Raw genomic sequence first — 14,915 nt, 5'->3', positions numbered from 1 at the left:
GACAGGATGAAAAAAGGATGTGTGAAGTAAAAGTGATGGGTCAAAATCTAGACTGTGTATATGGATGGTTAGGGAATAATTAAAGCACTCAGTGGACTGAAAGACTTACTTGTGTTCAAAAGAGATATCTGGAGGTGGTTGAGTATGCTAGTATAGTAAGAGGTTGTGATTAGAGAAGGGCTTGCCTACATTTCAGGGATTGAGACATGATAGTGATCATGATGTAAAATCTATACTATGACCAAAATGGAAGAGAAACCACTGAAGGTGATGAAGTCAGTCAGTCGAGAGGCCAGAGTTCCTCTCCATTAATTCTGTCCTCTCATTTTAAACACATTTTCAAGTCTCCGAGTGCTACGAATAAACCAGAACAAAACTTCTGTCAATCTTTATTCCTATCTTCTGGCCTCAGCAATTTATTGTTTTGTTTTCCTCTTTCCTTTTAAAACCATTCTTCTTACTGAGTCTCAAGATATTTGATATGCTTTTTGTTAAACCAATTATATGTAACAATTTTCTTCCTTCTTGATTTGTCTTTCTTTCACAGGATTACTCTGATGGTTCTCTTCCTAACATGGAATATTTGCTTTGTTTGTTTTTATTTGTTGTTTGTATTGCCACTGGTTTCTCCTTTGCCACTGCTCAAATGTTGGTTTCTCCAGGTACTGCCTTCAGTTCTCTTTTTTTTCCTCTTCTCATAAAATGGCATGACTCAATCTTTTATTCTTTCATTACAGACTTTCTCTAGGTGCTCTCATCCATTCCTTTGTCTGCAGCCACAGACTAGATCTCTACTTTCAGTTCCTTGACTACATCTCCATCCAGCTATTTCCTGGCTCTTGAATTTTAATATATTCAAAACAAAATATATTATATATACTCCACTCTTGTTTACTCCAAGATCAGACAAAACACAGTTTCTATGTTCTGATTAATGGATCTTGTCCATCCTGACTTCAAAGCTAGAAACCTATTGATATCTTCTGAGTTTTCTTCTCTTTCTTTTCTTTTTTTTTTTTTTTTTTTTTTTTTTGGTGACAGCTGTCTTGCCCTGTTGCCCATGTTGGAATGCAGTGGTAAGATACTGGCTCACTGCAGCCTTGACCGCCTGGACTCAAGTGATCCTACCACGTCAGCCTCTTGAGTAGTTGGGTCTACAGGTGTGTACCACCACACCTGGCTAATTAAAAAAATTTTTTTTTGTAGAGACAAGGTCTCACTATATTGCTTAGGCTGGTCTCAAACTCCTGGGCTCAAGCCATTCTCTCACCTCGGCCTTCCAGAGTGCTGGGATTATAGGTGTGAGCCACATGCCTAGCCCTTTCTTATTCTTATTGACTGAGAAATCTTCAATGTGGCCTAATGTCATCCATACCACAATTGATACTCTTGTTTTCTCTCTTAGTTCTATTGAGGTTCATTTCAGCTTTCCCAATGCTGCTATAATAATCTTCCTAAAAACTGTTCTTATTCCCCTTCTTGAAAATTTCTATGCTTTTCTATTTCTTATAGAATAAAACTTAAATGCCAGGCAAATTTTTGAGAATCTGTTTCCTTTGATCTAGAACTGGTATGTCTCTCTACATACCTCACCTCAAACCTTTTGGCACATATATTTCTCAGTGATACCCTCAGTTTTTGCTTTTGTTTTATATCATGCAGTGTTTGTCTTTTGATATATCTTTTTCTGTTCTCCTCAAGTTCCTCCATACCTCTCATTCCCCTGCCAAAAAAATCCAAAAAAATAGAAAGTGAAAGTGAGAATGTTGCTTCTTTAAGACCCAGCTTAGATATGACCTCCTCAGTGAAACCTTCTTTTCTCTCACAAGACAAGGTGATCATCTTGTTCAAGGAACTATTTATTTATGAGACTGAGTGTCACTCTGTTGCCCAGGTTGGAGTGGAGTGATGTGATCTTGGCTCACTGAAACCACTGTCCCCTGGGTTCAGGAGATTCTCCTGCCTCAGCCTCCCCAATAGCTGGGATTACAGGTGTCTGCCACCACACCCGACTGATTTTTTTATTTTCAGTAGAGATGAGGTCTCACTATATTGGCCGTGACGGTCTCGAACTCCTAACCTCAAATGATCCACCTACCTCAACTTCCCAAAGTGCTGGGATTACAGGAGTCTCACTCTGTTGCCCAGGCTGGAGTGCAGTGGAGTGATCTCGGCTCACTGCAACCTCCGCTTCCTGAGTTCAAGTGATTCTTCTGCCTCAGCCTCCCTAGTAGCTAGGATTACAGGCGTGTGTTTATATTTTTAGTGGAGATGGGGTTTCACTATATTGGCTAGGCTGGTCTCAAACTCCTGACCTCAGGTGTGATCTGCTCGTCTCAGCCTCCCAAAGTGCTGGGATTACAGGCATGAGCCACTGTGCCCAGTCAGAACTTTATTTTTTAAAAAAATCTGTAATGTAACATTTGTTCGTATACATTTCTTTCACTAGACCGAGTTTTCTGTGTGCAGGAAGTCCTTGTTTATTTGTGCCAGTGGCTGACAGTAGGTACACAGTGATAATTGATGAATAAGTAATACTTAAAACATTTAAATTAGTGAACTTCCAGTAATGTTAAAAATTGAATAATACAGTAACTATAATTTTTTTCCTTCCCTAAAGCAAACTGGGGAGTAGAAGTCATTTTATAAGTATAATGCCTTAAAAAGTAGTGTGGAAACTAGAGTAAGAAGATGATGTTAGGGATGGATACTACAAGATATATTTGTTTATTAATTTGTTTAACTTTAGGTATCGAATGTATTATGTTCATGGAATTATATTCTGTTACAGAGGTTCACAGACTTTCTCAGTGCCGTTAGTGTCTCAGTAACGTTTTTCACCACGCTACCTAGATCAAAAGAAATGTCTAATAATTCTGTTTATTAAATACCTAGGTCTAGGCAACTTAGTAGCCACTTGAAAAAAAAAAACAAGACACTTAAATTGGAAATATTATTGTTTCATTGCTGAGTAATCCCATTACTGTTAGGATGATTATTTCTGTTAGGCACTGCACGACTTCTCAAACCTGGAAACAGATGGGACATTGCGACCCTGATTTCTTGTTTTACCTAGATGTTATTTTGTGATATACCTACTGAGTACTAGTTGGGTCAGGAGACCCCCCCCCCCCCCCCCAGGCAGGCTGAAGGTTTTGAGAGGCAGACACCCAGATCTAGCACAACAGAGTGCATCTATCCTGGGGACCAACAGCCTGAGAGCCTGCAGGGCTGACAGCTCTCCAGACTGAAGACCCCAAGCAGATTTGCGTCCCCATATTTATTTGTTCTTTGACAGGTGATTCTTATTAATACACAGGTGTTTTCCATATACACATAACTGAAGAATATACCAAGTAGGCAGCTGTTACCCGCCTGTCACTAATTACAAACTAAAAGGTATCCTCCGCAAAAGAGCCGGGGGGCAGGGTAAACTTAATGTTTCTCAATAATGATACTTGGTTTTTATCCCAGCAACTGCTGTCAACCCAGCTTCTCAAAGAAATAATATCATTAAAAGGAGTATATAATAGTATTATTTATTGTTGAAACTGAATTACCGTGACTTTTAGATCATGCAGTGTCCAACTGATATTGAGTATCACTATATTTCCCTGGAAAATTTAAACTACTTTGTAGTGTCCTTGTGAATTTCTGGTAGTACACTGGGGTGCCTACTTCATTTTCTGTGGCTATAATAAATACTTGAGATGGAGTAATTTATAAAGAAAAGAGGTTTATTTTGACTTACCATTCTGGAGGTGAGGAGGTCCAAGATGAGTTGGCCACATCTGGTCGACCTCTGGTAAGAGCCTCATGCTGCTTCATAACATGTTGGGGAAGGGTAGGGGAAAACGACAAAATACAAGGGACAGCCTCACTTTATAACAGCCTGCCTTCAACTCCTTGGAGAATTAACTCAGTCCTGCTGAGAGCTGCATTAATTCCTGTAATGACCTGATCACCTCTTAAAGGCCCCACTGCCTCTCAATACCATAACACTTGGCAATTAAATTTTAACATGAGTTTTTGTGGGGAGACACCACATCCAAATCATAGTTAGGTATCTTGGCACACAGTTTTGGAAGCAGGATTCTTATACATTTATAAAACTTTTCTTATAAAATTTTATATGCTTGATTCTTTTGATTATTCTTATAATTATTCTTATGATTACCAGGTGCACTTTTTCTATTCAGCATACAATAAATACTTGTTAATGAGCTAATGAATTAAAAATTAAGGAGATTTTGATAAAGTACGGTTTTTTTAGGCTTAATTTTTATAGGTTAACTTATCCTTTTATTACAAAACTTTTAAAATCTAGAAAGATTAGTACAATGACCATTTAGATTTAATAGTTTTTAACATTTTTACATACTCACTTTGTTGTTATTGAACCATCTGACAATGCATTGTTGGACTAATTTATCTTTAAATCTTTTAAGGATGGTATGTAGTATAACACCTAAGAAAATGTATCCTCATCTAATATCCCCTAATGATCTAATATTTCCTTTTTGTGGTTTTATTTTTTATATTAATAATATTTAATTTGTATTTCCTTTTTGTTTTAATAGTGGCCAATCCGCCATGGTATAGTTGAAGATTGGGACTTGATGGAAAGGTTTATGGAGCAAGTGATCTTTAAATATTTAAGGGCAGAACCTGAAGACCATTATTTTCTTTTGGTAAGTTACAAGTTATACTTTCACTGAGGAAATTTTTGAATATACTTAATGAGAACATTTTATCACACTTTGGTATACTTTGGTTATTAAGTTATCATATGTCTGAATGACTATTATAAAGTTGTATCATCTTTAAGACCATCTAGTTATGGCTACAGGATAATAGTAGTATGTCAAAGCACCACGTTTTAAACACTTAAGAAGTGCTTTGGTAATTAATATCTAACCTTTATGACAGGAGCAGTAAGTAATGTTCAGAAAAAAGTTAGAAACCTGTGACACTTCCTTTTTTTGCTTTTAAAAAATAGTCTGATTATTTCATTGGTATTTCTTCTTAACAAAAATATAATTTAATTTTTAAACATCTTTTTATTAAAGCAATGCATGTTCATAACTTAAAAAATCAAATGCCTTTATAAGATTTAAAACAACCAAATAACACTTTCCTTTCTTACCTCTCCCATCCTTTGATTCATATTCCCTGGAGGCAAACATTTCGATTTTTGAAAAAGTTTGCCCTGGTAGTAATCTTACAAATTTAACATGTTTCTTCTATTTCTTATATTTTAAAAAATATTATACATTATTTACCAATTTCCTAGTAAAAAAAATGAGAATTTCCATTTTTTCCTTTTCTCTCCTTCAACGCAAAATGTCTGTCCGTTCCCTACTCCTCACATTTAGTTATATCACAATTTTTGGTTAAATTCAAATTCTGTGTCTTATGGTGATTTCGATGGACTATAAAGTTGAAAGAATCAGAGTATGGACACTCATATACCCACAATCTAGATTTGATGATTAATCTTAACATTTGGCTGTAATTGCTTCATGACGTTTGTCCATCTGTCACTTCATTTTAGTTTTTAAATCACTTCAAAATGATTTGCAAATGGGAGTCATTTGACCCCTACATACTTTAGCATGTATTTAATCAACTGGAGCTGTGATTTGTGTATGGTTATTCTTTTCATATAAAATTTACATATCATAAAATCACCTATCTACACCATTTGACCAGGGGTTGGCAAACTTTAAAAGAGCAGATAGCAATTATTTCTGGCTTTGCAGGTGATACAGTCTCTGAATAAACTTAATGAGAACTTAAGGGGTCTCTGTCACAGCTACTCAGCTGTGCTGTTATAGCATGTTAGCAGCCACATACAATACTTAAATTCATAGGTATGGCTGTGTTTCAATAAATTTCTTTTTACTGAAACAGGTAGTGGGCCGCATTTGACCTACAGGATGCATGATGTGGTTTGTCCGATCTTTGTTGGTTACATACATCTGTGTAACCTAAACTCTTACCAAGATACAGAGAACTTTACTATCAGCCTAGAAAGTTTTCTCATGCTCTTTTGTAATTAATCTCTGCTTCCATGTCCTAGAGGTAACCACTGTTTTCTTTCTTTTTTCAGCTGAGATTAGTTTTGCCCATATCTGAGTGTCATATAAATGGAATCATGCATTATGTGCTTTTTGGTGAAATACTTTTACTTAGCATAATCTCGAGATTGATTCATGTTGTTACATATACTGGTGATCTGTTACTTTTTGTTGCTGGGTGGTATTCTGTTGTATGAATTTGCCTCACTTTATCCATTTTTCCATTGATGAACACCTGAGCTATTTCCAGTTCTTTTTTTTTTTTTTTNTTTTCTTTTTCTTTTTTTGTTTTTTAGACAGGATTTTGCTCTGTGGCCCAGGCTAGAATGCAATGGAGCAATCATGGCTCACTGCAGCTTTGACCACCCAGCTCACATCTTGATCTCCCAGCTCAGCTTCCTGAGTAGCTAGGACAACAGGCCCACCACACCTGGCTAATGTTTTCTGGTTTAGTGATGGAGCCTCACTTTGTTGCCCAGCCTAGTCTTGAACTCCTGGGCTCAAGTGATCTTCCCGCCTTGGCGTCTCAAAGTGCTGCCACCATACCTGGCCTATTTCTAGGTTTTGACTATAATAAAGTAGTTTGACCATTGTGAACCTTCTTCTACAAGACTTTTTGTGGACATATGTTTTCATTTCTCTTGTCTAAATATGTAGGTATGGAATTGCAGTGTCATAGGGTAGATGCATGATTGATTTTTTTAGGAAAACTTTTGCAGGCGCCCCCTCCCCCCTAATAATGCACTAGTAATTTGGTTCTATTGAATAATTTGGTTTGTCAGTCTTTTAAACTTTTTTTTTGAGACACAGTCTTGCTCTGTCGCCCAGGCTGGAGTGCAGTGCTGTGCTCTCAGCTCACTGCAACCTCCGCCTCTCAGGTTCCAGTGATTATTGTGCCTCAGCCTCTAGAGTAGCTGGGATTACAGGCATGAAACCACAGCGGGGCACTTTTTGTAATTTTAGTAGATACAGGATTTTGCCATGTTGGCCAGGCTTGTCTTGAACTTCTGGCCTCAAGTGATCTGCCCACTTTAGCCTCCCAAAGTTCTGGGATTATAGGCATGAGCCACTGCATTGCTGGCTTGTCAGTCTTTTTAATTTTAGCCATTCTGGTGGGTGTGTAAGATTTTTCATTTGCTTTAAATTTAAATTTAAATTTTCTGATGTTGAGCAGTCTTTCATGTACTATTATTATTATTATTAGCTGTTTATATATTTTCCTTCATGGGGTCCTCTGATGATTTTTAATGTAGATTTTTTTTTTCTTGGAGTTTATAATTTAACTGCCTTGGTTTTTAGTTTACTTAATTTGGTATGTATTCATCAGTAAATTATCTCCAGACTTTTAAACATAGCTTCAGAACTCTTATAAATAAGTTTAAACACCTCAGGGAGTTTAGCTTATAAAGGTTTTATGTAAGGTAAGGTGTACTTAGTTTTACATTTATTATGTTTCTTTTGAAATAATAATTTTAAAAATTAATTAATCCATTAATTTTTAATGGATTAAAGTTTTATCACTTTTACCTTTGTGATTTGTGCTCCATAAATTTAGGGAATCATTCCTTACCTTAAGGTAAAAAAGAGAATTCTGTATTTTTTAAAGTTAAAATTTTTTTCTTCATATTTAAGTATTTGAGATACCACAAAGGATTGGATTGTTAGACTCACAAAAATAAGAGGTCTTACCCAGTGTCAATCGTTAAAAATTGAAATGATTTAAGTGATCATAAGGCATAGGTGAAACGTTAAGTTCAACACTGCCAGATCTCTGGGTCCCTCTTTGCCTCTTTAGAGTATGTTCTATCCTAGACTTAACCTGAGGTTTATCAGTGATGTATGCAGTCGTATAACTTAAACAGAAAGAAGAGTGCTGTGTAAACATCTCTATTCTATGCTCTTAATGGGTAAACTAATATATTTTTCAGAAAGTTATACCATTAGATCTGTAGAATCTCAGCTTGTTTACTGTAATCCTAGATAGTTTGGAGACATTCTGCTAAAAGTATTACTTAGATGAGGGCTCTCCTGCTGGCAGGTAACATTGATGTTTTTTTCTGGAGGTTTTTCATTACCATATTTAAAGGATGGTTTGACTGTATCACCTTTTACCTACCTACCTCCAATGCTCTCTCGCCCTACTTCATTTCTTTTTAATGTTTAATCTGTATGAGTGGCAGGATATAGGGATTCAGGGTTTTTTGTTTTGTTTTGTTTTTAAATGTGAATTACCATATTGTTTTCAGCTATGTACGGATATGTTTGAATTCTCTATAGTTTTCCTTTGATCTCTGTGTCTGTCTTTCTACCTGTAAATTTAATGCATTTTAAATAAAATGTTTGAAATAAATTACTTCTCATTTAAGAATTATAAAATTATCAAAATAATCTGATATTGTCTATTTAAAATGTCATTTATTTCAATAGACTGAACCTCCATTGAATACTCCAGAAAACAGGGAATATACTGCTGAAATAATGTTTGAATCTTTCAATGTTCCAGGCTTGTACATTGCTGTGCAGGTAAACAAGTTCATATTTATCTAAGTTTGATTCTTGAATTTTAGTCTATTTTAATTTGCTGCCTAAAATACGTACTTGTTTCTTTTTTTTCCTGCAAAGGCTTAAACATAATGTCAAAGCATGTTAGACTTCTTTCCTGAATTGTTAATTTAGAAGTAATATTATGGGAAATGGAGATATTTAGTCAGGAAAAGAGAAGTGTTAAACAAATAAGTTAATGGTGTTTGGGTATTTCAAGGGCTTTCATAGGACAGAAATAAAGGAACTAATATTGAATGCTTATTCCATGAGAAGTACATTTTATATATATTCATTTATCCTCGTAAATAATCCTTTATAATTTATCCATATAAATCTTTTTTTGCTTTATTCTGGTCTTTTTTGGTTGACTTCAGGTAATCTGTAATACTTCATTTCATTTAATTTGTACATTTATCTGTATGCAACAGTCTGTCTCCCACCCCTCAGGATCAGAGCTTACCTCATTTTTTTCTTCCTTGTAGCTAAGGCAATACTTGACATATCACAAATGTGAAGTGTGTATTAATTTATTATTTCTATTAAAGAATTTCTATTTTTTGTTTCTGTTTTGTGGAGAAGGAAAATTAAAGTTGGAAATCACCTTATTCAGCGTTAAATGGTTAGCTGTGACATAGGCAGCTGAGATCTGTCTGACTTGGCTCTTTCTTGGGAACAGACTGAGTTTTTGTAACTCCAAGGTACACAGAATCAATAAATAATAATTATGGATGAATATTTTAACTTGGGTAGCAAAGAACTTTTTATTGTTTAATACAGTCCATAAATTTAATGAGCTGCCTTTTAAGTTCTCTGTTGCTAAAAATATTTAAGGAGTTGCTTATACCTGTCATGAACTTTATAGAAGAATTCAGTCTTGAGTGGGAGGCTCTTTTTTAGTTCTTAGAATCTGAATAAAGTGAGGAGTTGGGGTAATTCATCTTTCACTTGGGAGTTTTTGCTTCTCATCTTATATTAAATATGATGAACTTATGTTTAACCATATTGTCAGGTATAGCTTACTTTAAAACACTGGCATCATGAGTTTTGTTTCATTCCTCTGGAGTTGTAATTTGATATTTCAGTGATTTCCTAGTGGCCTCTGAGTGCTCTTAATTTCATTATTTGATCTCTGTTCTGTTTTGTTGATGTTCAGTAGTCAATGACATTTCTGTAACGTGATGTGCTGATACATAACTATTCTAGTTTGGGGTCTTAACTGTTTACTTGTGAAAGTGATCAGAGATAACTCTTGGTTGTAGATGATAGTTTTGAACTTACTTAAAAGGAAAGATATCTCACAATGAAGTCTAAACAGTGTATATACATATATAAATGTATGTGTATATATATTTTACTAGTGTTAAGACAGAATTTTTCATTGTAAGATCTTCAAAAAGTAATGTATAGTTCTGTTAGCCTATAGTGACTGTGTGGTGATTGTGCTAAAATGATCTTGTGTTCAGATAGAAGGGTGACCTAGATAGCTTTCTAGGTCCCTTTTATCTATTACAGTCCAGGTAGGTAAAATAAGGCCAGTATAAGTTTAGTTGTTTTTAATTACTAGTCATATACTTTGCTTGAGGCTTGGATTGTTTTAAGAAATTTAGTTTTTAAAAAATGAACTATATTAATTTCTTAAATCGGACACTTAAAGAATTGTGTTGTATTGTCTGTACCAAGGTTTTTCATAGAAAAATTTTATCAACTTTGCTTCGTAATGAAATCATCGTAGTATTTGGAAGTGTGTGATGGCATATAGTCATATAGTACTAAACATATGTTGCATTAAAAAAATTTGAAGATAGAATTTTTAAGAATAATAGTTGTTCATAGTCATATATGTATTGAATAACTGGAGGTTGGGTGTTTGTGTACTTTATGCCTTACGTTGCAATTTGTAACAGGCCAGCCCATGTGGACATAGTTTAAGTTCTGGCAAGTTAGTTCTGCACTATTTCATGTGGTCTTCCACATTTTGGCATTAGGACAGAAATAGCCCTTATAAAATATGTAAATCTTACAAATATGCTTCTAAAAGCAAATGCAAACCTGTAAGTTTGTCTTTGTAAAATGTAGGGAGTGAGCCATTTTATTGCATATTACAAATTTAATTTTATGTATTTTCTTTCCACAGATACTACATTTAAAATTGAATAAAGTACTCCAGGAAACTAGTTTTGGTTTTTTTTTTCAATTAACTCTTTGTTTTTACTTTTTTGCCTTTCTTCTTTCTTTGTGCTCAAGGCTGTTCTTGCCTTAGCTGCATCTTGGACCTCAAGACAAGTAGGAGAACGGACATTGACTGGTACGGTAATAGACAGTGGAGATGGTGTCACTCATGTCATTCCTGTGGTAAGGCTATTTTACAGTTACTGAACAGAATATGAAGTAACACATCTGGCAAAGTTAAATTATACGAACTGATATTACTTTTAAAAAACTTTACTGTGCTTTAAAATGTTGCTATAATTTGGCCATTTGTTCAGTTATACCTATATTTTGCTCACCTTTTAAAAATTTTATAAACATTTCAAAATGTTTCTTTTGCTGTAGGTTTGTACTGCATTTAAGAAAATTATGAATTGCAATATCTGGAATGGAAGTGCATTAATGGCTTTCATTCTGTTTTCCAGTTGGTTGTGTGTTAGCCATTTGATGACTTNTTTTTTCCGTTGTGTTCACTGCTTTATTAATAGTCTCTAGCGCATGGTTTTTTTGCTGTTGTTGTTGTTGTTTTGTTTTTTGAGACAGAGTTTCGCTCTTGTTGCTCAGGATGGAGTGCAATGGCACAATCTCGGCTCACCGCAACCTCCATCTCCCAGGTTCAAGCGATTCTCCTGCCTCAGCATCCCATGTAGCTGGGATTACAGGCATGCAACACCACGCCTGACTAATTTTTTGTATTTTTAGTAGAGACAGGGTTTCTCCATGTCAGTCAGGCTGGTATTGAACTCCCAACCTCAGGTGATCCACCTGCCTTGGCCTCCTACGGTGCTGGGATTACAGACGTGAGCCACCGTGCTCGACTTCTTTTATTCATAATTAACAGATGTCACACTGGTATATAGGGTAACTGTATAACAGTTAGTTGTAAGTACGTGAACTTTAGTGGATGCATTATGGTTTGTATTTAATAAAGCATATTAAGAAAAATGCATCAAATTAGATTATTTGTCAGAAATAACATTTTTCTTCCAAGGCCTTTGTGCTTCCAATTCCTAATGATAAATCAGGTTTAAAAAAAAATTATGCCTAATGAATTCAAAATGGCTATTAGAATTTATACTGATTATTATTAAATGGGTATATGTAGAAAGGTTTATATTTTAAAGTAATATTTATATTATATTGAACATGATTTAAGGAATTAAATTATTTTGAACTTTTAAAAAAAATCTCACTCCGTTGTTTAATGCATCAGGCAGTGCCTGTTGAGGATTACATTAGGGTGACTGCCTTTGGATTAGACTCCTGGTCCTCCTCCACTTTCACCCTCATGATATGTGTTGTAATAGTTTTAGTAATAACTACCATTGTTTAACGATAGCTTTATCAAGATATAATTCATATATCGTTCATTTGTTTAGAGTGTACAGTTTATTGATTTTTAATATATTCACAAAGTCCATTTATCACCACAATTTTAGAACATTTTCATCCCCCACAAAGGAACCCTGTGTTTATTAACAGTCACCTCTTATTTCCCCTTGATGCCCTTAGCCCCTGGCAACCATGAATCTACTTTTTGTCTTATGTAGATTTGCCTGCCCTGGCCATTTTATGTAAATGAAGTTATACACTCTGGTCTTCTGTGACTGGCTGCTTTAACTTAGCTGAACATTTTCAAGATTCATCCATGTTATAGCATTATAGTATTTTATTTCTTTTTACTGCTAAATAATTCATTGTATGGATATATGAGATTTTATATGACTTTTGGGAGATATTTTAGTAAACTTGGAAATTAGGACATGTCCAGGATTTGATAGCTTTTTATAGTTTATTTGGCAGTTTATTTTTCTTTCTTAGTGGTACATAAAATAATTGTTCATTTTAAAATTCTCATTTAAATCTGAAAATCAGTCTGTGATAAATATTATATTTTTCTGTGAGTACCTCAGTTTACTCATTACAAAATGCAAGTAAGTGACTTGCCCAAGGTCACCAAATAATAGGTAGTGAGGCTGGGATTTGACCTGATTCTACCTTTCTTCAATCTTAACATCTACAAGTTTGAGTAGTACTATCAATATCTTGATTATTAGAATAGGTAATTTGCAAAATAGAAGTTATAAACATGAAAAAGAATGTGTTTTTTAGTAAGGATATTAAGAATGAGTGTTCTGGCTGGTGCGGTGGCCCATGCCTGTAATGCCAGCACTTTGGGAAGCCAAGGTGGGAGGATCCCTTGAGCCTAGGAGTTCAAGACCAACATGGGCAACATGGCGAAGCTCTGTCTCTACAAAAATTCAAGAATTAGTTGGATGTGGTGGTGCATGCCTTTAGTCCCAGCTACTCTGGAGGCTAGGGAGGCAAGATCACCTGAGCCTGGAGAGGTTGAGTCTGCAGTGAGCTGTGATCTTGCCACTGCACTCTAGCTTGAGCCACAGAGTGAGACCTTGTCTCTTAAATATAAGGATGGGGGAGGGGGTATTCCTGTTTATTTATTTATTTTTCTGTCTTCTTTAGAATTAATGGAGTATTTTTTATTATTCCATGTTCTCTTCTTTCTTAATAGCTATGCTGTATCTGTTGTTGTCATTTTGTGTTTGCTGGTGGTTGCTATATGGGTTGTAGTAAACATCTTTAACTTATTGTCTAATCACAAATAACATCTACTACTTTATAAATAATAATTATACAACTTGGGCCTTCTAGCCTTTGTGTTTTTATTGTCATTCATTTTACTTCTGTATGTTGTGAACTCAATAATACATTATTAACTTACTTGATTTTGAGGAGTGTATTAGTTTGCTAGAACTGCTGTAATGAAGTACTACAGACTGGGTACCTAAAGAATAATTTATTTTCTCAGAGGTCTGGAGGTTAGTTGTCAAAGATCAAGATTTTGGCAGGGTTGGTTTCTTCAGAAGACTCTTCTTGGCTTCTAGATGTCCATGTTCTTTATATGACTTCACATAGTCCTCCCCATACATGTCTGTGTCCTAATCTCCTCTTCTTAAGGACACTACTTATATTGGATTAAAAGAAGCAACCCTACTGCATTCATTTTAACTAGATACTACTTTGAATACCCTATCTCCAAAAACAGCCACATTCTGAGATAGAGGTTAGGACTTCAACATAGGAATTTGGTGGGGAGGAAAGACACAATTTAGCCAGTAGCAAAAAGTTATCTTTAAAAGATACTTTTTTTTTTTTTTTTGGAGACAGAGTCTGGCTCTCTTACACAGGCTGAAGTGCAGTGGTGCATTCTCATCTCACTTCAACCTCTGCCTCCTGGGTTTAAGCTATTCTTGTGCCTCAGCCTCCTGAGTAGCTGGATTAGCGATGTGCGCCACCATGCCTGGCTAATTTTTTTGTATTTTTAGTAGAGATGGGTTTCACCATGTTGCCCAGGCTGGTCTCAAAACTTCTGTCCTCAAGGAGTCCACCTGCCTTGGCCTCCCGAAGTCCTGGGATTACAGACGTGAGCCACTGTGCCCGGCCTTGAATTTTTGAAAAACCGTTCTTTTATTAACATACCATCTCTAATGCTCTCTATTCCTTTGTGAAGGTCCAGATTTCCACCTAGTATCATTTTCTTTCTGTCAAAATGACATCCTGTAACATTTATTATAGTGCTGATCTGCTGGCTCTGAATTCTTTCAACTTTTATACATTCTTTGAAAAAGTCTTTATTCTCCTTGAGTTTTGAAAGATGATTTTTGCTTGGTATAGAAGGTTGACAGTTTTCCCCTATAGGTATCACTCCACTGTCTTCTGGCTTAACCTTGTTTCTGAAAATAAGTCAGCTGTTATTCTTGTGTGTGTTTATTTGGGTGCCTGTCTTCAAGATTTTCTTTTTATTCCTGGTTCATTGGTTTTTAGCAATTTGATTGTGACATATCTAAGTAAAGTTTTCTTTATGTCTCTTCTCCTTGGGGTTCATTGAACTTCTTGTATATATAGAGTTGTAATTTTCATATTTTGAAAGTTTTTGTCTGTTATTACATGTTTTTTCTGTTCTTCTTTTCCCTTTTTTTGGTACTGTAATCACATATATATTAGCGTGCTTCACAGTGTGTCTAAGGTCACTGATGCTCTGTTCAATTTTTTTTTTTTTTTTTT

The 14,915-nt window shown here is 35.2% G+C and overlaps 1 protein-coding gene across 1 annotated transcript in view; it reads left to right on the top strand.

Moving 5' to 3' along the window:
* The window catches only part of ACTR3 (actin related protein 3), a 74,905-nt gene that overhangs the window by 34,085 nt on the left and 25,905 nt on the right, over positions 1–14,915 (top strand). The window contains exons 4-6 of the mRNA XM_017536030.2: positions 4,581–4,691; positions 8,508–8,603; positions 10,869–10,976. Of these exons, the coding sequence (XP_017391519.1) occupies positions 4,581–4,691; positions 8,508–8,603; positions 10,869–10,976 (315 nt within the window). The remainder of the gene's footprint in view (positions 1–4,580; positions 4,692–8,507; positions 8,604–10,868; positions 10,977–14,915) is intronic.

This window comes from Cebus imitator, unplaced genomic scaffold (assembly GCF_001604975.1).
Source record: "Cebus imitator isolate Cc_AM_T3 unplaced genomic scaffold, Cebus_imitator-1.0 Scaffold95, whole genome shotgun sequence".
NCBI lineage: Eukaryota > Metazoa > Chordata > Mammalia > Primates > Cebidae > Cebus > Cebus imitator.
The sequence above is the reverse complement of the archived record's forward strand: the minus strand, read 5'-3'. Positions and strand labels throughout refer to the sequence as shown.